This window comes from Misgurnus anguillicaudatus, chromosome 10, assembly GCF_027580225.2.
Source record: "Misgurnus anguillicaudatus chromosome 10, ASM2758022v2, whole genome shotgun sequence".
NCBI classification, from domain to species: Eukaryota; Metazoa; Chordata; class Actinopteri; order Cypriniformes; family Cobitidae; genus Misgurnus; species Misgurnus anguillicaudatus.
The window spans coordinates 20585924-20611134 of record NC_073346.2 but is presented as its reverse complement, the minus strand read 5'-3'; the positions used below and the strand labels follow the sequence as shown (position 1 = coordinate 20611134).

General features: G+C 43.1%; 1 protein-coding gene across 1 annotated transcript in view; it reads right to left on the bottom strand.

Moving 5' to 3' along the window:
• efna3b (ephrin-A3b) overlaps nt 1-24061 on the bottom strand; it is a 63544-nt gene extending 39483 nt beyond the window's left edge. The window contains exon 1 of the mRNA XM_055211694.2: nt 23344-24061. Within this exon, the coding sequence (XP_055067669.1) occupies nt 23344-23450 (107 nt within the window). The 5' untranslated portion in view covers nt 23451-24061. The remainder of the gene's footprint in view (nt 1-23343) is intronic.
• Between the last annotated feature and the right edge of the window lie 1150 nt (nt 24062-25211).

The window sequence follows — 25211 nt, the reverse complement described above, 5'->3', positions numbered from 1 at the left end:
GGAACAGATATAAATCAAAGAACGATGCGGCACAACCAGCACTTTCTTTGTTGATTTAAGGCATGTTCTTGCTCAGCTCATCCAGTTTCTCTCTGTTCAGCATTCACTCCCATTCCGCCTGCTAAAAAGCCATCAACGCTATCCGTGATTGGTTTCTTATTGATAATCTGATGTGGAAACGGAGTGAGGAAGAAATCTGCATCAAACAACAAATTAAAAATTCACTTCTAATTACGAATGACAAAGATGCTAGTGGGAAACTTGCATCCCTGATGGTGCATCACTGCGCTGTTGATTGATTCCAACATCAAAACAAGACGCCAATGCCCAGTCAGGCTCTGAAAAAAGTTTATTTCTAATTACAAGTGACAAAGCTGAATTTAAGGCCCACCTACTTACCTCGAACCTCTCATTCCTACATTAATGTGTCTTTGACTGCAGGCTGCTGTACAGTATAATTATGTCAGATTGGCACGTGATGTGAAAACCAAAAATATATGCCCTCCTCCGATACACTCCATTCAGCCACCCAGTGATGCTGAGATCTCTAATAGTGACAGCTCTAGCAGCTCCACACTGTTAACTTGTCGAAAAGACACACATTTACACACACACACACACACACACACACACACACACACACACACACACACACACACACACACACACACACACAGCCATCATGCAGGCAGTCAAGTGAAACTGGCAATGGTTGAGAAGAGCAGTTATTATGATATGTGTTTCTGTAGCTGTGAAATGGACTCTGTAATTAATAGGCTACTGGAAAAATCAGACTGGAACAAAACATATTCCACCGGCCACTTCAATGAGGAAATTTGGCAATGAATACTGTTGATGTGTCAGGCGATCTAGCGGATGTGAGTGACACATGGACGTATTACAGCTGGTTTGGCTGCAGGGTCTACCAGTGTTGGAAAAGCTGCTTGTAGTTTGAAGTCGTTACATTACAGTGTAAACAGATTTGTTTTTTGAAGTGGTTAGTTACACTACGGGCTAATAACGAAGTTATTAAGGGTATAGTGTATTCTATTTTTAATATAAAACTTTTTAGTTTATAAAGTAATTAGTACAACATTTCTCTGAAAAAAATGTAAATAACATTTGGACTGGTAAGGACAATGGGTCTCATTCACTAAGCATGCGTACGCACAAATTTGTGCGTGACATGGGAGTACGGATGTTTTCACGAACAAATCGTGATTCAACAAAAACTTTCTTATCAAAATTTCTTCTAAATGTATGCAAAAATTCAAGAAAACCTAAAACCACTTATCGTGTACGCAATAATCACGTACGCTATAATCAAATACTAGACTATAATTATAATGTGTATGATAATGTTGATTTTTAAAATTTATATGATTATATTTTATATTTTTATATTTTCTGTATTATATATTATTAAACATGATCTATATTATTATTATATACACATTATTTTATACATTCATTTAATATAGCCTACTTATTTTTTCTACACATATAAAGAAGATTCACATAATGACACAGCACTGGCTTCATCCAGCAATAGCAAAACCTCGCAAATAAAAAATGCAAAGCAAAACGTAACTTTACCGATAATAAATATGATCATGGATTTCTTTTCGAGCTCTTTTGGTTCTTTGAAAAACTGCGCTAAAATTTTCTATGGACTAGCGCTGTTCTCCGGAAAACCTTTGTATGGAGCTGGTTTTGGCGTGTTTTATGCAAATTACCAACCTTGTGCAAGCGGGCCCGTCATGTAGAACACTCCAAATTACTAACATAAGAAGTATAATGCTACGTACACACCAAACACAGGGCATCGAGTTACTCGCTCTATATTCCTCGTGGGATTTAACTTCATGTCATGCACATTTTTCACTCGAGTTGAATATTTTTCACTTGGGCGAAGACAATTTGAGGCGAATAGCACGTGTTTTCGCGGCAAACGCGCCACCCATATTGCGTCATCCGCATTGCCCCATGCGAGGATGCGTCTGATTGCGTCTTTGCATTGACTTTGTATGTAATCTCCTTGGGCAAATTGTTGAACTGTCGTCTGGTGTGGACCCACAGCAATGCTACATACACACCAAACGCGAGGCATTGCGTTACTAGCTCTAGATTACTCGCGGGATTTAATTTTGTGTCATGCGAATTTTTCGCTCACGTAAAATATTTTTAACTTGGGCAAAGACGCGTTTGAGGCGAATAGCTCGTGTTTTCGCGGCAAACGCGTCACCCATACTGTATTGCATCATTCGCTTGGCCCCACGCGAGGACGCGTCTGATCGCGTCTTTGCATTGACTTTGTATGTAATCTACTCGGGCAAATTGTTGAACTCGCGCCTGGTGTGAACCCACAGCAATGCTACATACACACCAAACGTGGGGCATCGCGTTACTTGCTCTATATTACTCGTGGGATTTAACTTTGTGTCATGCGAATTTTTCGCTCGAGTTGAATATTTTTAAGTTGGGCGAAGACGCGTTTGAGGCGAATAGCGCGTGTTTTCGCAGTCAATATTGCGTCATTTGCATCACCCCACGCGAGGACACGTTTAATCACATCTTTGCATTGACTTAACTTTTTTGTATGTAATCTACTAGCGCAAATCGTTGAACTTGCGCCTGGTGTGAACCGTCTCGGTTACGTATGTAACCCTCGTTCCCTGAAGGAGGGAACGGAGACGTCACGTCGTGACCGACGAATTGGGAACTCGCTTAGAGAGACCAATCTGCTTCGAATACTACTAAAACGCCAATGAACTTGGCATTGAGATATTTGCATAATGCTGGCGCCGCCCCGCCAGGTGCGTATATAAGCCACAGGTGCAAATGTAGAAATCAGCTTCTTTTTCGCTGAGAAAGCCGGAAAGTGTGACCGGCCGATAAACAGCAGGGAGCAGCCCTGTGGCGACGGGACGTGACGTCTCCGTTCCCTCCTTCAGGGAACGAGGGTTACATACGTAACCGAGACGTTCCCTTTCAGTCGGTCACTACGACGTCACGTCGTGACCGACGAATTGGGAATCCCTACCAAAACGCCACTAAGGGCTGACCTCTTCCAGTGTCTGCGTAAAGCCCTCCGGTTCCACTTAAGGATAAGGAGAATTAGGTTTTAAGGCAGAAGGCCGGGCACTAGATGTTCCTTTAACCCCACAGTAGTGCCAGCGACTGGGAAGCGCCCTATCTGAGCGGTATAGGGACGCTGCGGAAGCCACCGCCCCGTTAAGGGCTATTGGTGGGCGAAAGTCAACCGTAGTTGAGGTATAAATGACAGCCGTGGCTGTGTAAGCAAAGCAGTGCTCTGCTGAGGGAAACGTGGGCTAGTAGGATTAACCCCACGGATAAATACTCACAAAGGAACCCGGTGGGACGCAATGTGGATGCCCGAGCCAAACACAGGTTCGCGAGGATACAGCTAGTGAGAGGCTGGCAGCGGATGCTCCGCAACATCAGGCTGCCAAGGCAGCGGAGGAAGGCAAAACAAATTATTACGCGTTTTTGCCTCGATGGCCTTCCATACTGAGCTCAGTTTGGAGCAGCAGTCGGAGGCTGCAAGCCGACCTGCGAGCCTGTTCTCTGTGCTTCCCCTAACGAGGAAAGAACACGAGAGGAGACAGGCTCGACACGAACACTGTAAAATCTAATGAACGTATTAGGTGTCGCCCAACCAGCAGCTCTGCAGATGTCTGTTAGCGAGGAACCACGAGCGAATGCCCAAAATGAGGCAACACTTCTAGTAGAGTGAGCTCTCAAATTAAATGGACAAGGAATGCCCTGCAGATTATAAGCAAGGGCGATAGTATCAACTATCCAATAAGACATCCTCTGCTTAGTGACAGCTTTCCCTCTCTGCTGACCACCATAACAAACAAAGAGCTGATCTGAGGTCCTAAGGCTTTGTGTGCGATCCACGTAGATGCGTAACGCTCGTACGGGGCATAATAAAGCCATGGTTGGGTCTGCCCTCCTCCGGGGGGCAGCGCTTGCAAGCTCACCACCTTATCTCTGAAGGGAGTGGTGGGAACTTTGGGCACGTAGCCTGGTCTGGGTCTCAGTGAGACAGCAGGACCAAACTGAAGGCACGAATCGTCAACAGAGAATGCATATAAATCCCTTACTCTCTTCACGGAGACCAATGCTAGCAGGGTCAGAGTTTTCATTGACAAAAGCTTCAGACTCGCAGACTGCAAAGGCTCGAACGCGGTACCTGTAGTAGGGCTTCAGCACCATGGACAGGTCTCGGAGGAATAGAGGGAGGGCGCGAGGGGTTTAGCCTGCGAGCGCCTCTTAAAATCTAATAACCAAATCATGCTGGCCAACTGATCTGCCGTTAATAAGTGAGTGATGAGCAGAAATAGCGGCGATATCAACTTTAATGGTGGAGGGTGACAGCCTACCATCTAACCTATGTTGAAGATATATAAAAGCACAATGTTAAGCATTCTCTGGGGTCCTCGCGTTGCGAAGAGCACCAGGTGACGAAAAGGGGTTTCATTTAAGCGCGTGAGCCCGTCTTGTGGACGGTGCTCGTACCGCGTCGATGGTGTTAGATACCGCTTGCGATAAATCACCTAAACCTTGCGCGCACTCAACGACCATACATGGAAATCCCACAGGTCGGGGCGCGGGTGCCAAATGTGCCCCTTCCTTGAGAAAGGAAGTCCTTCCTCCGGGGAATTCGCCAGGGAGGGGCTGTCGCGAGGAGCATTAACTCTGAAAACCAATTCCTGGTCGTCCAGTACGGGGCGACTAATAAAAGGCTCTACTCGTCCTGCCTGACTTTGCACAGTGTCTGTGCGATTAAGCTCACTGGAGTGAATGCGTATTTGCGCGTCCCCCGCGGCCAGCTGTGTGCCAACGCATCCACGCCGAGGCTGCCCTCGGTTAGTGAATAAAACCGGCGACAGTGGGTATCGTCCGGTGACGCAAATAGATATATCTGCGCACAACCGAACTTCTTCCAACTTAGCTGAACCGTCTGGGGGTGGAGTCGCCATTCGCCGGTGCGCGCAGCTCGGGAAAGCGCGTAGCCGCTGTATTGAGCGTACCCGGGATGTGAATGGCACGAAGGGACCTCAGATGCTTCTGACTCCAAAGGAGGAGATGACGAGCGAGATGCGACAGGTGACGAGAGCGCAAAAACCGCCTTAACGGTAAATAACGCAACAGTCGCAATGTTGTCGGTGTCGGCTAATACATCCTTCCCTCGCATCTCCATAGCGGAGCGTACAAGTCCCAGATATACAGCGCACCGCTCGCGGCAGTTGGGGTGCTATGCACACCCCTGAGACTGCAAGCCCGTCATACGTGGCTGATCATCCCGTGCTGGGGGCATCGTATGTGCTACAGAATGCCAGGAGACCCGACTCAGGGGCATATCTTGCTATAAGAAATGCTGGGTCTGCCACGGGGTAAAATTGAAATGACACGCAGGTGTAATGGTTACACAGTGTATGCCGTTGCGCCACGCTCTCCTCGAGACTCGATCGTAAAACCAATGCTGAAGCGGTCTCATATGACGCAGCTCGAGCAGTGTCACAGCTGCAGCATGCTGTCATATGCCAGGAGCTTCTGAAATTGTTTCAGAGAGACCGCGTACTTCCCTCGAATTAAACCGAGGCAAGTCAGAACTGACTGATTGCGCGCTCTTGTAAAACACGCCAATAAATCGACCGAGTCTATTTCCATACTGAGAAAAAGATCCTCTGCACGGGGCAAAGTTGCTCCTTTCCCAGCTGACCTGATGACTTAAACGAGCGAGATGCTGAAGCATTAAATCTCTGTGTTCGCGCACGTCTGCCAAGAACGAGCCATTATAGTTGACGTAAATAAAAGCAGAATGCGAACAACGCTCTCTCTCGGAGATTTTAATGCCGTGACTAGCATTTTCATGGAGACACGGGGAGAGAGAGACAGCTCGAATGGTGTACTTGGTATTAATATGCCCACCCCATGACGCAGAGCGAATAAACGGTCTAAGGCGAGGGGAGATGGACACATGAAGTACACGTCTACAGGTCTAAGGCTGCAAACCGACCTGAATATTGAAATACGAGCCTCGGCGTATCATCCTAAAGGATCACATTTGTAGAGCCGGTGCGTAAATAAATCGGTCGTAACCCACCGCGTATTTTGGGTACTGTGAGATAAAGGCTGGAAAAAACCTTATCATCACTCTCGGTAAGAGGGACCGGCTCGAAATGTCCTTCGCCAGCAGGACATCGGCTTTTGCACGCAGTACATGTGCATCGGACGCTTTCACTATAGTGAAACGAATGCCCGAGAATTTGGGGGAGTGCCGGTAATTGTATTACGTAACCGAGGCGGACAGTGCGTAAAACTCAACGAGACGGGCTGGGAACTGAAGCGAAGCATCCAGAGACCGTACGAGGAGAATTAACGACACTACCGAAGAACCCGCGGTGGGGCAGCGAAGCGAGACAGGTGAAACTGCCGGTGCGTCTGCTGACAGCATAAACATCTACAGTATGTGTGTGTGACACTGACCTGAGCCCGCTGAGGGTGACGGTCGTCTGGTCTCCTGCGCGGAGAGCGCAGACTCCGGAAAAACACCCGCTGGCGATAGAGGAGAGGTAGGGTGAGCTGGTGTGCCCGCTCACGGCTCTCTCGATCCTCTGGAGACCTGGAGAGGGAAGAGGAATGCACTCTTATGTGTGGTTAAGTGGGTACCGGCTGGACAGCCGGTGGAACAGATGCAAACCAAGAATTTTCCACCCGACCCTCTACCGGGGGAAGGAGCGAATCACCGTCTCCTGAAGAGTGATCCTCTGCCAATCCGGGTCGCCCGTTACTGGCCACTTAAACTCCCGACTTTCACGGGAAGCGGCTAAGCGGGCGGGGCGAGCTGCTGACGACCGGTTCCCATGCGCTGCCGAGATGGGGTCCGAGGAGGGGAACAGAGGTGGCCGCCGCAGGACGCCGACGGCGAGAGGCAGACTGAGGAGCCGGCGTGGTGGACCAAGGGCAGCTCTATTTCGCCGGGGCATGACCTAGGAGATCGCCTCAGTCTGTGCAGCGGAGCTGTACGACTCCACGGGCTCGCCGAAGAGGCCGGTCTGTGAGACAGGAGCATTCAAGAAGTTGTTCTCGTCTGCGTCCGTCATGTAAGCCAGACATAGCCAAAGGTGGCGATCTTGAACACTGTGGTGGACATCGCACGACTGAAGGTCGCGGCTTCCCTCGTAAACCTCTAAAGCCTTCGCTTGGTGAACCTGCAGTGACGTTATTACGTGCAGTGCTGAAGCCGCGTCTCCGCATGCCTGATGGGCAGCGCCCGTAACCGGACGACTGTCTATACAAACACGGGAGGGAAGGGTTGGGTGGTCCCTCCAGGAACGCAGCTGCATCACAACCCCCCGCTCTACTGAAGGGATCCCCGTCTTTAGCGGCTCCGTTGGTGAGGGGTGAAAGCTGAACGGCCGAGACGGCCGCAAATCACGTCAGCTCTTCGTGCCGTCGGGAAAGGCAGGAGGTGAGGACCGTAGAGGCCCGAGCAGCTCCGAAATACCAATCATATGGGCGGGACGGTTCGGGCGGAGAGGGATTAACCCCTCCAACTCTACCGTTTCCGCCGCTCGAGCGGGCACGGCCGCCATCTCCGGGACAACTCCGCCTCGGAGGGAAAAGATGGGCACCCCTCTGATGCTGCAGAAGTGACGGGACCAGAAGGAGGTCCAATGGATTCGGCAGAAATCGCAGAACACGACTCTGCAGTCTCCACCGGAGCCTCAACCGGCTGAGGATGAGAAGGCCGGTAGGTGAAGGACGCATCCTCCGTCCTACTCAGCGTAGTGATGCGAAGAGCGTCCTGCGAGCGCTTGACAGCCGCACCATGGCGGCGTTCAGCACTGCAAAGGCGCGGACGTCGTTCCCATAGAAACGACAGTCGGCTCCGCAATCCAAGAGAGTTATGCTCTCACAGAGAGAACAAAAGCTCCCCACGAACGCAGCCTCGGAGTGCTCGATGCGCAAGCACGAAGACAGCGCTCGTGACCGTCACTGGAATCCTGTACATCTCGCACCCAAGATCGCACGGAGGAAAAGCTATCCTGAAAAGGACGCTGATCTCCGAATATACGAGAGAGTGGCTGTCTTTAAAAAGACACAGAGCTCTCACGTATCACTCTTTAGGGAAATCACTCTTTTGGTGCTCAGCTGATAAAGCGCACAGGGAAAGGCAACGCACACACTAAACTCAAAACAAAAAATATGCAGAGCAGTGGAATACTGCGAGCGTCCGCTGTGTTAGTACTGCTTGTCAATCAACTTCAGCAACCGTTCCCAGAAGAGCAGATAGTAGCTTCTCAGTCAGATAAAGCCGGCTTTCGAAGCGATAAAAGCTGATTTCTACATTTGCACCTGTGGCTTATATACGCACCTGGCGGGGCGGCGCCAGCATTATGCAAATATCTCAATGCCAAGTTCATTGGCGTTTTAGTAGTATTCGAAGCAGATTGGTCTCTCTAAGCGAGTTCCCAATTCGTCGGTCACGACGTGACGTCGTAGTGACCGACTGAAAGGGAACTACAGTAAGAACAAACTCATGTGCGTATGCACGTGTTGTGAATTAGGCGGAAAGTTTTCGTGAGAAGTTGAAGTTTGCATAAAAATATGAAAAACATAACAATTATTAGTGAATGAGACACAGAATCCATTAATTTTACAGACATTTCCTTTAACCCTAAAAACTCGTTGAGGGGCAAAATTCAAAATAAAGTAAGCAATAAAGTAAAACAGTTGTAAAAACAATACTGTGCCCTATTTGTAAAGTATTTTAGAGTGTTGCCCCCAAAAAGAAAGACTTTTAAAAAATTTATCTCAATTACACATTAAACATTGACAGAAAAATATGAAACTGACCGGTTTAAAATCTTTAGGCACACATGCATTAGCTGACTTGGTTGTTAGTCTATGAGGGCAATATAATGTGAAATGAAAAGCTATGTAGCATTTGTTATAAAGGCACTGCACTATGCCCCATTACATTAGTTCTTGCCAGAAAAAGTATTTTTTGGGAGAAAACTATATATTTCTGGAAACAGCTTTATTGTAATGTTACTAAAAATGTTGTTTTAATTAGTAGCATTGCTACTTTTGTGTAGTTACAGCCCTAGAGGGATACAGTAAAGCATACAGTAACAGTAAAGAAGCAGCAGTGGTCAATACAGTGCACTATACTTGAAAGATCCAAACCAGACAACGTAACATATAATATAATAAATATATACAGTATAATAAATCTGCCGACCGCCAATATAGACAAAGTAAAATCCTCTTTGACTCCGACCACCTTCATGTGACTGACTGAGCTTGACAGGCACTCACAAACACTCAGACAGACACATACACGGACAAGCATATGGTGTGTGATGCTGGCTGTATATCACTGTGGCAATGTCACATGAGAGTTCAATCTAATTACAATTGACCCATATTATAATTCAAATTGATTGACAGTCTGGTCTCTCTCTCTCTTCGCCAGTCCTGACTCAAGCCTAACCACCCGTACACCCCTTTTCCTTTCTTGTCCACTCTTGTCTAACTCTGTACTGTTCCTAAGTCTTTTTAGTTTCAACTAACTGTCTAAAAACTTAAACTACCTTTCCCATTCATGCACACTCTAATACCCAGCATGCGACACGCCGTGAAATATCCTCAACCACAAAACTCTCACGCGCATCTAACAAAGCGGAAAACCGAGCAGAAGGATATTAAGTAGATTAAATATGAAAACACTGAAATGTTATGATCAAGTAATTTATTCAGAGAGGTTGCGCTGTGTATCGTAAACTGCAGAGCACACAAGCTTCTCCAAGGCCTGCAGCAGTCCCACCGGAAAAATATAAGACCCCGGCATGTTCCAGCTGCTGTACATCACATCAAAAATAATGACCCCGGGCTCCAGTAGCCATGTGTGTGTGTGTCTGCATAATTATGCATATGAGCTGTACTGTTCATGAAGGTTTATGAGTGGTCCTGTGTGAGTGTGTATGCGCACACAATTACACATATAACCACAACTGTGCACTTGAGATCACGTGCCTGTGATTTATAGTAGGGGTACGTGTACGCATGCATAATGATGTGCATCAGCCGTATTGCGCATGTGGGAGCTTGTTGCTTAGAACCTTAGATTTTGTCATAGCTCTGCAGAGTCTTGTCAGCCCGCTGTCATTTTGAGCTTCAGATAAGAACCGATCTCATAGCAACAACATGCCATCCTTCTATCCATTTCTCTTTCTACCCATCTCTGTCTTCATTCCTCTCCCATCTATTCTTTATCTCCCCATTCTGTCCATCTCCGCTCCCCTTCCTCTAATGAAATCTCTCTCTCGAACCTCTGCTCTCAGTCTCTCACTCTCTCAATTATATTTAACTCATGACAGCTGTTAGAAATATCTCCTCAGACCTGTGACAACTGAGGATACTGTATATTCAACTTTTAAATGAGTTTATCTTCACAGAAGTGAGTGTATGTGTGACTACAGCTTTTCTGTTTGTCTTCAGTGTTTTTCTGAGTGGGCCTGGCTAATAATACAGAGCGTATTGTTGTGTTGGCGTCCGTGAGTTTGCTTATGTTTACGTCAGCCACAGGGGTGTAAGGTATAAAAATTGTAGTACTTGTATATTCACTGCTATATTTTAGAATTTGTATTTAACTGACTAATATTGAAAATATCAATTATTAAAGGAACAGTATGTAGGATTGTGGCCAAAACTGGTGTTGCAATCACAAAACGTGTGGCTGAAACTGGTACTACAATCACACAACTGGTGGCCAATACACAACATGACAACATAAACATCAGTTGAGGGCTGCAACTCCACTTTTTAAATGACAATATCCTTGCCAGACTACTGTTGTGAATGATATAATTATTTGAAATGAAAATGATTTCTTAATGTCTAGTGACATATCAAGGCCATTTTATGATTAATTGATATAAATTTCTTACATACTGTTCCTTAAAATGATAAATTACGAATAGACCCTTTTACAGCCCACGTGATCAAATAGCCTGCGTGCGCATTTTGGCAACGAAAGTGGTGTTGTTGCCCAGTGGTTCTACGTCTTAGCAACTCAGAAAGTTTATTAAAACTGTTTCCCAGCATCAAAAAGTCTGGTTGTTGCGTTTGGTTGCACTAATATAATATACGTATATATGTATATATGTATCTGGCCACTTTATATTTGGCCATCTACTAACGTCGTCCACTTCACTATAGTACAGTGGTTTTCAATCTTGTCCTAGGGGACCCACAGCTCTGCATATTTTGTATGTCTCCCTTAACTGACACACCCAGCTTTGTTCATGGATCTCTCCTTTAATGAGCTGATGATCTGAATCAGGTGTGTAAGACAAGGGAAACATGCAAAATGCGCAGGGCAGCGGGTCCCCCAGGACAAGACCGAAAACCACTGCTATAGTACACGGATCTGGTAGCTGTGTTGAAAAAATTGATAAAGTAAATTTTTTTAAACAACTTTCTACAGGAAAATACTACACGAACTTGCAAAAACTGCGGGAACTTGCAAAAATTGCGGGAACTTGCAAAAACTGCGGGAACTTGCAAAAACTGTAGGATCTTGCAAAAACTGCAGGAACTTGCAAAAAACGGCAGCTTTTGCAGCTTTTCAATGATGTTCACGCCATATAATCACGTCATTTAATAATGTTCCCATGGCTGCGCTGTGTGTAAGTAAATGCAACATTTTTCAATTTTCTGCTGATATATATGTGATTTTTGCTACGAAAATGCGGGGATTATGAAATCATGCAAACCCCTCATATTTTGCGCACAGAAATCTACAATTTATGCTGCGAAAGTGGAGCGTATTTGAAAAAATGCTGCCCCCGCATAAATATGCAGACTTTGGCTGATTATGCGTTGAATCATGCGATCACATAATCACGTTTTACGGAGAGACTGAAATACAGTGGGGACCGGTGACTTTTTTTCGAGGGCGCGCGATGCGAAGTTTGTCACAACATGTATGTAGCCCATCATGTGTGTGGTTCGTAATTTCTAAATATGTGTTCGGCGGGTCGAGTGAATCTGTGTGCATCACGTGTCTTGTCAAAATAAGTGCCTGCTGCAGAGGCGTCTAAAGTGTTTATGATAAAAGAGACGCTCGCATTTGCCAGATACTCGCATAATCTCATGCGTAATCAGAGTTTACTGTTAAGGGAGTGTCTTGCGTGTACTTTGTGAACGTGAGCATCTCTTTTATCATAAATGGTTTTGACGCGTGTGCAGCACGCACTTATTTTGTCAAAACACGTAATGCACATGATCCACAACAAACACATATTTTGAAAACACAAGCAACACACATGACACTCGGAACACATATTTTGAATTTGCGCCCCTCAGAAGAGCAGTTACCATCTGCCACTGGTCAAATTTGCAAAAAAATTATCAAATTAAATTCTTACACAATACCCACAGTAACTTTAATTTAGCAGTTAACCTTTTACACCCTCATGGTGACACAAAATTATTGTTCAGACTTTTATTGCATTCTGTCAGTTAATTGCAGAAACTGTGGATATCTTCTGTATTACTGCAGGTGCTTAGCATGTGTGTACACGTGTAAGGCAGTAAACTCAAAATGTATAGAGTTCAGTCTTTTCTTTTGAATCAGACTCTCTCTTGCTCTCTTTACTGCTGCTCTCTCTCTCTCTTTATAAATACCTACCTGTGTTTGGCTCAATCCCTCTTTTCTAGACATCTCCCTTCCCTGTCTTTCTCTCGGGATCTGACACAGAATTCTGTTAACTGCTGTGAAAATGCATTTATTACCATAAGCCTGAAATGCTAACAACTGCACACACAGACAGAGGGACCTGCAGTACTGCGTTGATATTCTGTGCACCCACAAACAGACAAGAGAGGATTTAAGTAAAGACTTATGTACACACGCAACATTTCTGACAGCAGCTCTAACAGAAACTGGTTTACTTGAGTAAATCTGTAGTACATTCTGTGGGTCTCTTATATAGATTACATGGACAGAGCGGCCAACCAGAGAGAGAGGGAGAGAAAGTGAGAGAAAATGCTGTAAGAGATAAATTGATTTAAATGCAATGAGATTTTGAAAGAAAAAACCCTGCCATAAGTTACACGAATTATACACAAATACACACGCACACATACACTCATCAGTGCGGCATGGGGACCCGTTCCAGAAGCACAGTCTGACACTGACTGATAAAAAAGGCCATTATACAAGGTCATAATTTAGCTTGTCCATTTAAAATCTCTCCATTAAAATCCATGATGTACGCGTACACACACACACACACACACACACACAAGCACTCGAACACACACAGACACACTCTCCAACTCCCAGTAATTCTCTAATTATGTTCATGATTATGGTGAACAGGGTGCACTCTTGGCCCAGCTAATGATGACTTTAATGGCCCAAAATCCCCATTAAACCCCCAATTTCACTCACACACATGCATACACATCCTTAAAGAGTTAAAATCTTAAAATTCTCAAAAATGGGTTATTAGTTACACGCAGAGATGAATATGGGAAAACTGTATAATGAGAAGGAGCTGGGAATTTTTTCATTTTATTTAATGGGAGTGAACATTGTGCATTTCTTCGCAATAAACAACTGATTAAGTGAGAAAACGCTGAAATTTTTTACCCCAAGGAATTTTTTTTTATCCCAAATTGACTTTTACGTAAAAAATATGTTTGACTCAAAATCATGTAAAAACTAACAAAAGTGTATATAGCTCTACTGTATATTCATGATACTTTATTACTTATGTTTGACTCTGAACATTGCCACACTATATGTTTCTTATGGATATGTTGGCAACAAACAAAACAAAGGCCCCCAATCACATGGTGGCCACACTTAACTAACATAAATCAGCGGTATGAACTTGTTTGAGTTAGTTGTGTCTTCTGTAGAAGTGGAACGACAAACAAAAAAACATCCTCCAAACCAACTAATTTTGGCACACAGAAAATAACTCAGCATGCTGTTATGTTTCAGTATATTACGGTGTTCAGAAGTCCCACATTTCAGTCTGTGTGTGTGTGTGTGTGTGTTTATTTGTGTGTGTGTGTACGCGTGCATGTGTCTGTGTGTATGCTTTGAACCATGTCTGTGTTAGATAGTTGTTGTTCTATGTGCCAAAGCAAGCAGCATAACAGAATCGAGGGAAGAGAGAGAGAGAGAGAGAGAGAGAGAGAGAGAGAGAGAGAGAGAGAGAGAGAGAGAGAGAGTCAGAGATAAAGACTCCAAATGCTCTTTTTCTCCTCTATTCATTAAGATGAGATCGCTTGTCTATCGAGCGATTCACCTCCATCAGCCAGCTGGAGTTAAATGAGCAAGAGTCACAGGTCTTCCTGTACAGATCACACAACCACACACACACTCACATCCCCTTCTTCAAAGGACAAACACACACACACACTCACTCACACAAACTTTGTCAAGAACATACTGTTTTGGTGATTTATTTAATGTCTGGCTGAAAACTTTAGTGAGGGAAAATGGTCTTGCTAAGTAAAGACAAGTGCCATATTTTACTCCGGAGGAAGTAAATTAGAAATGAACATGAATTAAAAAATAAGAGAACAGCAACGACACGAGGACTAAATTATAGCCAGATTACAGAAAGACGGATCGAGATAAAAGCGGACCACAGAGAAGAGTGGTTCCATATAAAACAGGTATTTATAATAAAACAGTATGAGGCGAGAGATGTTGTTCAATTCTTCAACATGAGTAATAGTAATAAAAGATGTGTCAAATCCGGCCTGCTTTTGAAGTGAATAATTACAGGCAAGAAATACATATCATTTCCATCTGCATTTACATCAAAATCTCCAAGCATCTAGAACCACACTACATTAAAAAATGTAAAAAGTTATGAAAACACGAAATATCACGAAAAACATGATTGATTTATCAACTTTTAACAAAAGTACTACAGAGAACAATGTGGCTTTCATGAAACCTTTAGTACAACTTCAGCCAATTGTCACAGAAACAATTTCTATATTAAGCAAATGTTTTAAAGACTTGGCACTAAAGGAGAGAACATCTTACAAAATTAAGATGTTTTAATTTAGTTTATCTTAAAGGGAAACTTCATCCATTTGCATTAATCTTTGTATAGTTAGAACCCCATTCATGTTTTTGAATGGTCGTGCATCATTTCCTCAGTTTCCCCTGAGAGAGGAAAAATACAGATTTCAGTGTTGCACTTCCTTCTTTCAATGATGTAAAAATCATCATTTTGCATCATTGAAAGCAGGAAGTCCAATATTTTTGTTGTGGGGGTGAGACTACAAACACCACTTTTCTCGGTCAAATAGGCACCAAATTCGAAATGTATATTACATTTCGACTACAAATATGACACACTTTCAATAAAGATTAATGTTTCTACGGGTGAAATGCCCCTTTAAGGTTCAAAACTCAATATTGAACATTTTAAGATGTATTTTGTAAAACTGGAGAGCTGCAGTCCTGCAGAGTTTAGCTACAACCCTGATTAAACCTCACCTGTCTGTAGCTTTCTAGTAACCCTTTAGAGCTTGATTAGCAGGTGTGTTTGATTACAGCTGGAGCTATACTCGGCAGGACTGCGGCTTTCCAGGACCGACGTTCGCCACCCCTGATCTATAACCTTCGCTGTTGGGTACGATTTTATAAGCAATGTAAAATCCACTAAACCCACTAAAGAAATAATAATTGCAGCTTTAAACATCAAAAAAAGGGATAATTATTAAGACAATTATCAAACCCATCAATAAAGTAGAAAAAATATAAGCACTGAATAATCACAGAGCTTATTTTATGACACAAAGCAAGGTGTCAATTTATAAATCTGTTGGGCTCTGTTAAGATACTTGTCCAATCTCTAGCCCTTTTCAGACAGACATTACGGAAAATACACGGAAAATGCATCCAGGGTATGTCCGGGATCGTTTGATTTTTGATTCATTCACACTGCCAATGATTTTCCAAAATCTGTGCCTGCATTCACACCGAGGGGCAACCTTACAATATCTCTGATGAAGCCAATACGGAAGTATTCTCAGCCTCAGACGTCACGCCCACAGACTGTTGGCTAAACGTCTGATGTTTTTCGTACACTTTTCTGGAGACCCTGTGAGAATGTCAAAGTCGTCTTTGATTGGTTGAAATAAACCAGATTTCCAGGAGACGCGAGTGTCGCGATTAGTTTCGGTCACTGGTAAACAAAGCTCTGACGTTCCATTGAGGAAGAGAATCAGTCGTGTTCACATGGATAATAATGAGCAGTTATTATGATCAGCTAAACATTGGATTCTCAAAAATATGCAAAGTTCGTGGCATAGATTCTCTAAAAGACGTCCAAGAGTTTTGCTTGAGGCAGTTAGTGGAGTCAAAAAGTTTGGTTCTCCTGAATTGCTTGTATGTGTTAAAAAGTGAAGAGATATGCTTCAAACAGACGTTTAACAGGATTGTCTCATTGGTGTGGCTGTTGATAAAGTTCACAACGTTGTTCTATGGTGAGTAATGTTGTTTATTTAGATGCTATTCGGTTGCGGCTGGTTATTTCAATAACTGACTTGTTGTCAGCTGGCTCGTTATTGTGGGGAGTCCAAAACGTGACGCTAGATGAAACAAACTGTGATTGGTTGTTTGACATGTCGGTCAAACAGCTCGTGGGCGGGCTTTGTCCAGAAAAAGCAGCGAAAAAGTAACTTAAACTGCAATTCATCGACTGGCCGCTAGAGGCAGGCTCCAAAAGGGAGTACATTTCCATATACCCCCATGTTAAAATGGTCAACTTTACAGTTGAAAATAATATGTTTACAGCCTGGTACAAAAATAGTTTTTGGTCTTTATAACTAAGTTTGCCCTTTAACTGTGAGGGGGGTGATTTTTTTGTAACTCCTCCGTTTAAATTATATTAAGCTTTAAAGTTCTGCATAATTAAGGGCGTGGTCACTTGAGTGACGGGTGAACTGCCACTGCGGTCACTAGAATCGAGTAAGGCGGGCGTGGTTTCAGCAACCAGACACCTCAGCTTCACCCACGTCCCGCCTCTTTACCCATTTTCGGATATCGACGAATGATGCGCAATGGCGCGCGACCAAGATGGCGACGGCAGGCAACGCCTACTTTAAGCTTCAAAAACGATCTTAAGAAACCAATAGGGTGACGTCACGGACACTAAGTCCATCTTTTTTACAGTCTATGATTCATACACATACAATAATGATCCCGAAAAGAAACGTGAAGTGTTTAAAGTCCTGCACTTGGTAGCATTTAAAACCGCCGTTTGTAAGAGCTGAACGATATATCTTGTTGCAATGACACGCGGGCATTTTTGTTTATTATAAGCTAATATGAGCACGAGACGCGCTATTCTTTTATGCTACTGAATGACCTCAGCTTCAGCGCTGATAGTGACGAGCTCCCTGATCCATGCTTCAGTCCAGTTTGCAGACATTTCTCGTCGTAAATGCATGTAAATCCCTCATTTTAAATAGCTGAACCATAACTCATTGTTGCGAAGACACGCGCATCCGCACTATGGCACGCCCCTTACGGCATTGTTTCTGTGTCCTGTTCACACAGAGGACTTTCCGGGAATGTTATGGCAATATTTCTAGGTCCTCTTTCCGGTAGAGATCCAAAAATTTACGGGACGTGTTTGCGTTCACACAGAAGCCTGTCTGCCAATTTTACGGGTATGTGCTTAGTTTTTTTTTTAGGCTACATGGCCATCATTTGGGAAACATTATATACCTTAAATATAAATAAATATAAATATTCACAGTAGTCACATTGCTCTTACACGGCCTTAACATACAATGGCTTGTTTCATGGACATTATAAAGTTTGTTAATCTAAATCAAGGACACTCTATGTGTAGTGTTCTCCACTGAACCCCTGGAGTGCCTTCAGGGACCCCTGTTTGAAAACCCTGGGTTTAAAAAGTAGAGAAACTTACTTGCAAAACAAGTCAAAGTAACTAATTTTTATGCATTATGATACTGCACAGAACTCAATTTAAATTGCATGACACTTATTTCCAAGATGTTTTACGGTCACACAGTTTGGAAGTGGGTGATAAATGGAGGGGGAGGTGCTTGCAATAAAAATTAAATTACTAAAAAGAAAGGAGGAGATAAATGAAATTGAGAGCTCTGAGCAGGTCACAAAATGAGAGAGAGGGTGTAAAAAAAGCATCACATGAAACGATGGTGTGATTATGAGTGAACTAAGAAAAAGCGCCGAACGTTTTCTGATGAAGCATCGCTTGTATTCATCCCAACTCCTCACTGTGACAAAGCGTAAATAAACAAAAGTGATTTGTGTGATAAGTGGATGTGGTTATGCACAACTGCCCTATTCATCAGACTCAGTTGAACTGGCGATATTAATTAAGACTGCTGTTCTTCAAATAGATACTAACATCATAAAGCACATAAACACACTCGCACGAACCGGCTGGGTGACGGGCCGCCTCGGTGATAACAGAAAGTTGATGAACGAGAACCAGGTCTTCTCTGTCACTTAGATAGATCTTTCGGTTTACTCATGAATATGCACCAAGCAATTTGCATATGCAAACCTCAGACTGTTATCTGATTTATGAGTTTTGCTGTTCAGTCTCTCCATCCACCTGTCAATCAAGTTGCTGTTTATGCATTAATAATAATGGGGATAGGCAGTTTAGCATCTTATCCCAAAGGCTTTACCTGCACACAGTATGATATCAGCTCACCTTAACACCGCACAACACCTGGATACACCTATGCTTTCACTTGCACATTGACTGAGCATCCAATATAGGTGTTGAAAATTAGCACATGTGATTTAACACTTTAAACAATGCATCTGGTTCGTGCAATTTAATTGCTATGTCCATATTAAATTAAATAAATAAATACTACTACATTATGTCCCACATTTAGTAACTACTTTTTATATATATGATTTTTTTTAAGCATATGGAATTATATTATAATGTAATGCTGTAATTAAAAAGAATGAAAAAACAAATGCCGCACAAGCATGTATTTAACACTGATGTAAATATGTACCTCATCCTGATTCAAGTGGCTGACCAGAAATGTAACACCACTGTGGAAATTGAGTAACGCGACACTATGAATAACCTTTCAGACATGCCACTCAATAAAATATACTGGGCCACTGACAGGGTGTGAATTATGAGAGGGTCCGACCCCCCCAATTAAGGCCAGAAACCCCCAAGGGAACTCAGAACAAAGTTGTCAGGCCATGCATTTTCACCTAGAACTAAATTGATGTAACCATAGCAACAGTAGGCAGCATGAGCAACTTTTGTCACAGCCATTATCCGAAAAAACATTGGAAAACATGACTATCAATATCACACTATTATAGATACACATATAACAACAAATACATCATAATAACTCTTATGCACCATAATAACTTTCAGCAGAAGATGCACCATAGTGCGTAACATAATGCCTGACCAGTGACCACCGGCGGAACCAGTTTAATTCGCTTACCCGTTCACATACCCTGATATTATTTATATATATAAATATATATGTTTCTCTCTCAAGTGTTTTCCCCTCCTAGGAGTTTTCTTCCTGGACTAGCCAGGAGTGTTTTTCTCCTAAGGATTTTTTCCCCCGGAGAGTCCGCCACCTTTGGCTTAACTTACTACTTTACTGCATACATTCCATTATTACTACGCTCGCTTTTCTATGCTTTTACTACATCTATTAATGTAAAGCTGCTTTGAAACAATTAACAATTGTGAAAAGTGCTATATAAATAAAATTGAATTGAATGCACAAAATATCTTTCCTGATTTTTCTAAATTTTTACATGTACTAATCACGATAACTTGCCATTTCGAAGTACCGTAGTCTATCGTTGGCTCTTGTTTAATAAACTGTTAGCGATGTTCTGCATTATACGCCGCTTCAGATAAAAGCATCTGCTCATCGACTAATGTAAATGTAAATATTTAAAAAGTTATAAAGTCTTTAACTAAATGTTCTATGGATTGAAAGACGATTTGCCTTTTGCAACATGAACCTCAACAGACTGTGCCTAAACGTAGCCGAAAGCTGACCCTCAAAATGTTATTGAAGTTATTGTATCGTTTGCCAACTGGTCTTATATAATTGCTGACATTCTTGTATTGATCTCACAAAACTGATTTGTGCTTTTAAATCTATTTTAGCACTCAGCACACATCAAAGTCTGGTTTTCCCTTTCCTGCACTGTAATTGTTTTCTAACAGCCCCAAAGCAGCACATATCTTCATTAGAGTCACCCAACATTCACACATGTACAGTACAGTGCTTTCCTCCATTGACAACAACACAGCATTGAGTAAAGCATTCATTCAGAATGTGTGAAAAATAGATACCCTTTCCTTCAGTAAAATTCGGATATGTGTGGAAGTGTTTGTGGTTAGGAAAACCGGTGGTTCGCATGCATTTATTCAACCCTGTTTCTCAATTATGCGTCTGACAGGGTTCGCTATTTTTCCGGGACTCGCGTCACTGGAGCGGGAGTGCAGGGCCGTTAGGATCACTGCCCACTCTGCACTCAGTAATTGTCAGTGTGTGTGTGTGTGTGTGTGTGTGTGTGTGTGTGTGTGTGAGCCGAAGGTACATTCTGAGCTCCCAAAGATGAATGAGGAAGCAGTGGTGTGGTTGCTTTGTTTTCATTTTTTACTTCACAGCCGACGGGCCTCTCTTACTGTTTACACCAAGCGTGCGCTGTTCGAAACAAAGACGTTTAGTTGTAGAACACTCGCGTGCGCGAGCTCTGCATCACACCCCCGAGTCAAAACACCAGAGACTTTCTTACCAGTGGAGTACGCTCGGTCTGGTCCAGAGTGACTGCAGCTTTGGTCTCTGGCTTTAATCCAAACCCCAATTCAGCTCCGAATCAGCAGTTTATTTATGGCCACATTGACCACAGCCACTTGCCGTTAGCCTGTTGTGCTACATTTAGGCTGTGACTCCAGAGAATAAGCACACGTGTACTGAAAGAATATAGAGTGACATTCAGCCATACAATGCTTAAATATCACCCCACAGCTCTAAATGTCTCTCTCTCTCTCTTTCTCTGTGCTGTGTAACTAGGCCAAGCTGAGGTAACAGGGTGTCATCAGTGTTGCAGACAGTTATGGAGAAAGAAGAAAGGTCTACACAGAGTATAATGCTGGCTCACAAGCTAACTGTTGCCCCATTACACTTTATACCAAAACAAAGCAGATCTTCCCTGGTACACATTTCCCAAACACAATGAGGCACGCAAGCAGAATTCAGCTTGTGGGTTAATTTCCTAATTCTTTCCAGTTCTCGGCAGAGCGCACACTTTCTGCTGTGCACCGAGTGTAACAGCGTTTCCTGTGGATGTCTTGATTCATGAAAATAATCCACTTTAATTTGGTTTTATCACGTACTATATCCGTCCCGTGCTGTTCTCGATGCTAATGCAGTTAGGCTGCTCTTGCTTTTTTATTTTTTTATAAAGTCACAAATAATCCATCTACAATGAAAAGTGAGTGTGTTTTAGTACCTGCCAAAAAAGGGCCAAGATGGGCAAGGTGCTTGGGTTTTAGCCCAGCTTCAGTCTATGAGTTTCATTTTATTATGATTTAGCCCAAATTTGTATTTCAATGCAGGTTACTGTCACTGTGTAGCACCTGAACAGTAGCTGTAAAACAGGATGGTGTATTAATTATTTTATAGGTTTTAGAACCAGTAGAGCCAGATTACTAGTTAAACACTAACACACACTCATCTGCATCTACACTGTTGCTCTAATGTACCGCTCAGTTACAGCAGATGGGTTTTAGACATTTTATTACTTAAACACCCCAACTATTCAAATGAGAAACAAGAAATTACGTGTGTGTGTGTGTGTGTGTGTGTGTGTGTGTGTGTGTGTGTGTGTGTGTGTGTGTGTGTGTGTGTGTGTGTGTGTGTGTGTGTGTGTGAGGCCTGGTAATTATCAAGTTGTGGAGACCAATTGTCCCCACAAAGATAGGAATACCAGTATTTTTGTGACCTTGTGGGGACATTTTGAGGTCCCCATGAGGAAACAAGCCTATAAAATCAAACAAAATGATGTTTCTTGAAAATCTAGCAGAAAGTTTTCTGTGATGGTTGGGGTTAGGGGAAGGGAATCGAATATACAGTTTGTACAGTATATAATGCATTACATCTATGGAATGTCCCACAAAACATGGAAACCAGAATGCATGTGCATGTGTGTGTGTGTGCGTGTGCACGTGTAACAGTGAGAGACGCTGAGATTGAGCAATGTCACAATGCAGGCATATTGAGGTCATTATGAAAAAGTAATGCTAATTACAGCAGATGGAATGAAAAGGAACATGGGACATAGACTGAACCTCATGTACTGTATGATGCAGAAAGAAGGAGGAGAAGGAAAAGTGAGATGAGGAGAGACAGACGGAAACTCATTGGGAGAAACAGATGAGTGTGAAGGAAATGTAGGAGATATGGAAAAATACAGGTATTATATAAGAAAGGGACAAAAACCTGCAAATGAGCAATTTACTACAGAAAGTATTTCTGTAACTGTATTGTGCTCTTGTTTTGAGTAGAAGTCATTGCACATCCTAAAGTGATAATTCTTACCGCTGTATGTCATTTGGCAGATTTTGACAGTATAATGGGGGCTTCAGGCACAAAACTCTTATAAAGCTGCTTTGCGTCAATTACTTGCGTTAAGAGCGAAATGCAAATAAACCTGAATAGAGTTCTGCTACTAAACGGTTGGTGCAAATGAAACAGAGGCCTCAGATGAACAACAATTTCAAACAGGACACATTAATGGCATGAACTGGAAAAGCACTGATATTCGGGGAAACATCTATTTAAAAGCAAACAAGATTCATTAGTAGTTTAATACTCTCTATGGTTGTTTTACAAGATCAAGAGGTGGCTAGAAAACGTATCACTCCCAGATGTCCTGTAGAAAATGCATATTAACAAAACAAACTACTACACTGGATTGATTATATAATTATCTACAGCACAGATAGATGTAAACTTGTTAAAATATGACCTTTTCTCAAATCTTCTGTCATGGCTCACTAATGCACCTGTCACATAAGGAAACCCCTTGGTAGACCTGCAAACTTAGTCCCTATATGAAATTGCAAGTGATATTTGGTATATTTTGCACACTGTTGTGCATACAGACAGCACAGTAGTATGAACTGATTTGTATGTATCCCAGTATACAAAAGTAAAACACGGCAAAAACAGTTTAATACTTACAGTATGTTTGAACTGTTCCAGTGTACCGCGTGCCTGGCCGCATTCACCAGGTCAAAGTTCATACAGGGGAGCGTCAGAATAAAGACACAGAGATGCAAGAGAGCCATAATCCCTCGATCTCTCTCTCTCTCCCCACTCGCTTTTCTTCAGTCTTTCGTGATCTTCTCACCCCGCGCAACTGTGAACCTGAAGCATCCCGTTTGGTAAAGAAGAAGAGGGAGGAAATCACCTACTGTAAAGCGCGATCAACTTCTTCAGTGTGGGTTTGCGGTGCATCGGTTTAAGTGTTTAAAAAGTCAGAATCCATGGTGAAGACCCCCTCCGTCTGTCCCCACGGCGTCAACGCAAATCCAACGGTCCGGTACGGCGCTGTTCAGGTGCAGATGGATTTCCGCGGAGGGATCAGAGAGATGAAGGCGGCAGGATGGTGAGAGTTCAAATGCGGGAGAGAAGCGCGACCTCCCCGTCAGAACTGGTGAGAATTAACAGAGATGCTCCGTAAATGCCAAACTATTTGCTTTGGTAGCTCTTGCGCGGGAACGTGTCTGGCTGCGTCCGCGCGAAGAATCCAGCGCGCTGCCGCTGGTTGTTTCACACTTACAAATGTGTGACGAACAAGTGCCGGAGCGAGTTTTATTCACTCTCTCTGGCCATATTCATTGCGCGCTCTCTCTCTCTTTCACACACACACATACAGGCACTGTTTGGTAGGCTGTGCTCGTTCACCAGCTCCGCCTCCTGCCCAGGACAAAAGCGCGCCTCCACCGGCTCTGTCAGTCTGTCTCTCACTGGAGAAACGCTTTTTGGGAGGTTTGCTTAGACTGCAGCTCACATGACGGAACAGAAAACATCCATTCTAGCGTAAAATATTACAAAACAATTAGGACTGCAACCGGTCCTGGAGCAGTTTAATTACCTTTCACCGAAATCCTCTTACTGTCTATCAGTGTGCACCGCTCTCTATCCGCAAACCCACCTGCTTCCCCCACCCGACACTGCAAGTATATTCTAATGTGGAATAATTATGGGAAATCCTCTTAGAGGGACGAATGGACTGATGGATTGGCTGTATCTCTGTACCTGTATATAGGATGTACTCATCCTTAAATGTTGAGCGAATAATAATGTTCATATGTATCTATCTATCTATCTATCTATCTATCTATCTATCTATCTATCTATCTATCTATCTATCTATCTATCTATCTATCTATCTATCTATCTATCTATCTATTAATTAATAGAAATAGTGGGTAATGAGGTAACCGTCCCATAATTTTAATGACTAATGAAAACATATGTAAAGTTGACACAAAGCAAATCTACACCCTTGGTTATACAATTGTTACATTAAAAGTGCACTGTAATATGTTAGGGTCGATGCCATGATGCCCATGGTAGTTGACTTCTCTTTCTTTTTATAGAGAAAATAAGAAGAGAAAGAGCATAAAAGAGAGAAACGCAGTACGATGAGTGCAGGAGGGATAGTTGCAGTTTTGCCTCCCGTCTGCAGGGAATGAGTTGGTTAAGGAGAAGTCAAAATGATTTATTGGGAGAAAATGAGGGAATAGAAAGAGAGAGGACAGCGAGAAAGAGAGGGAGAGATTAGATGTCATTGGGGAATCCCTCTGTCTTTTTGTCTTTTCTCTCTTTTTATTTTTTACTACATCTCACCTGTCTTTTCCCCTCTGCCCATTTGTAAAGCACAGCACCACCTCCCCACACGCACATTTGCCAGCTCCCCCTGTCTTTGCTCTACACCCATTGTGTCAAGCTACATTGACTCTTTCGAAGTCTATTTCTGTCCTCCTTTTGTTCGCTCACTCTCTCGTGATCTACCTGTGTCACCTCTTTGTGTACATCACTCT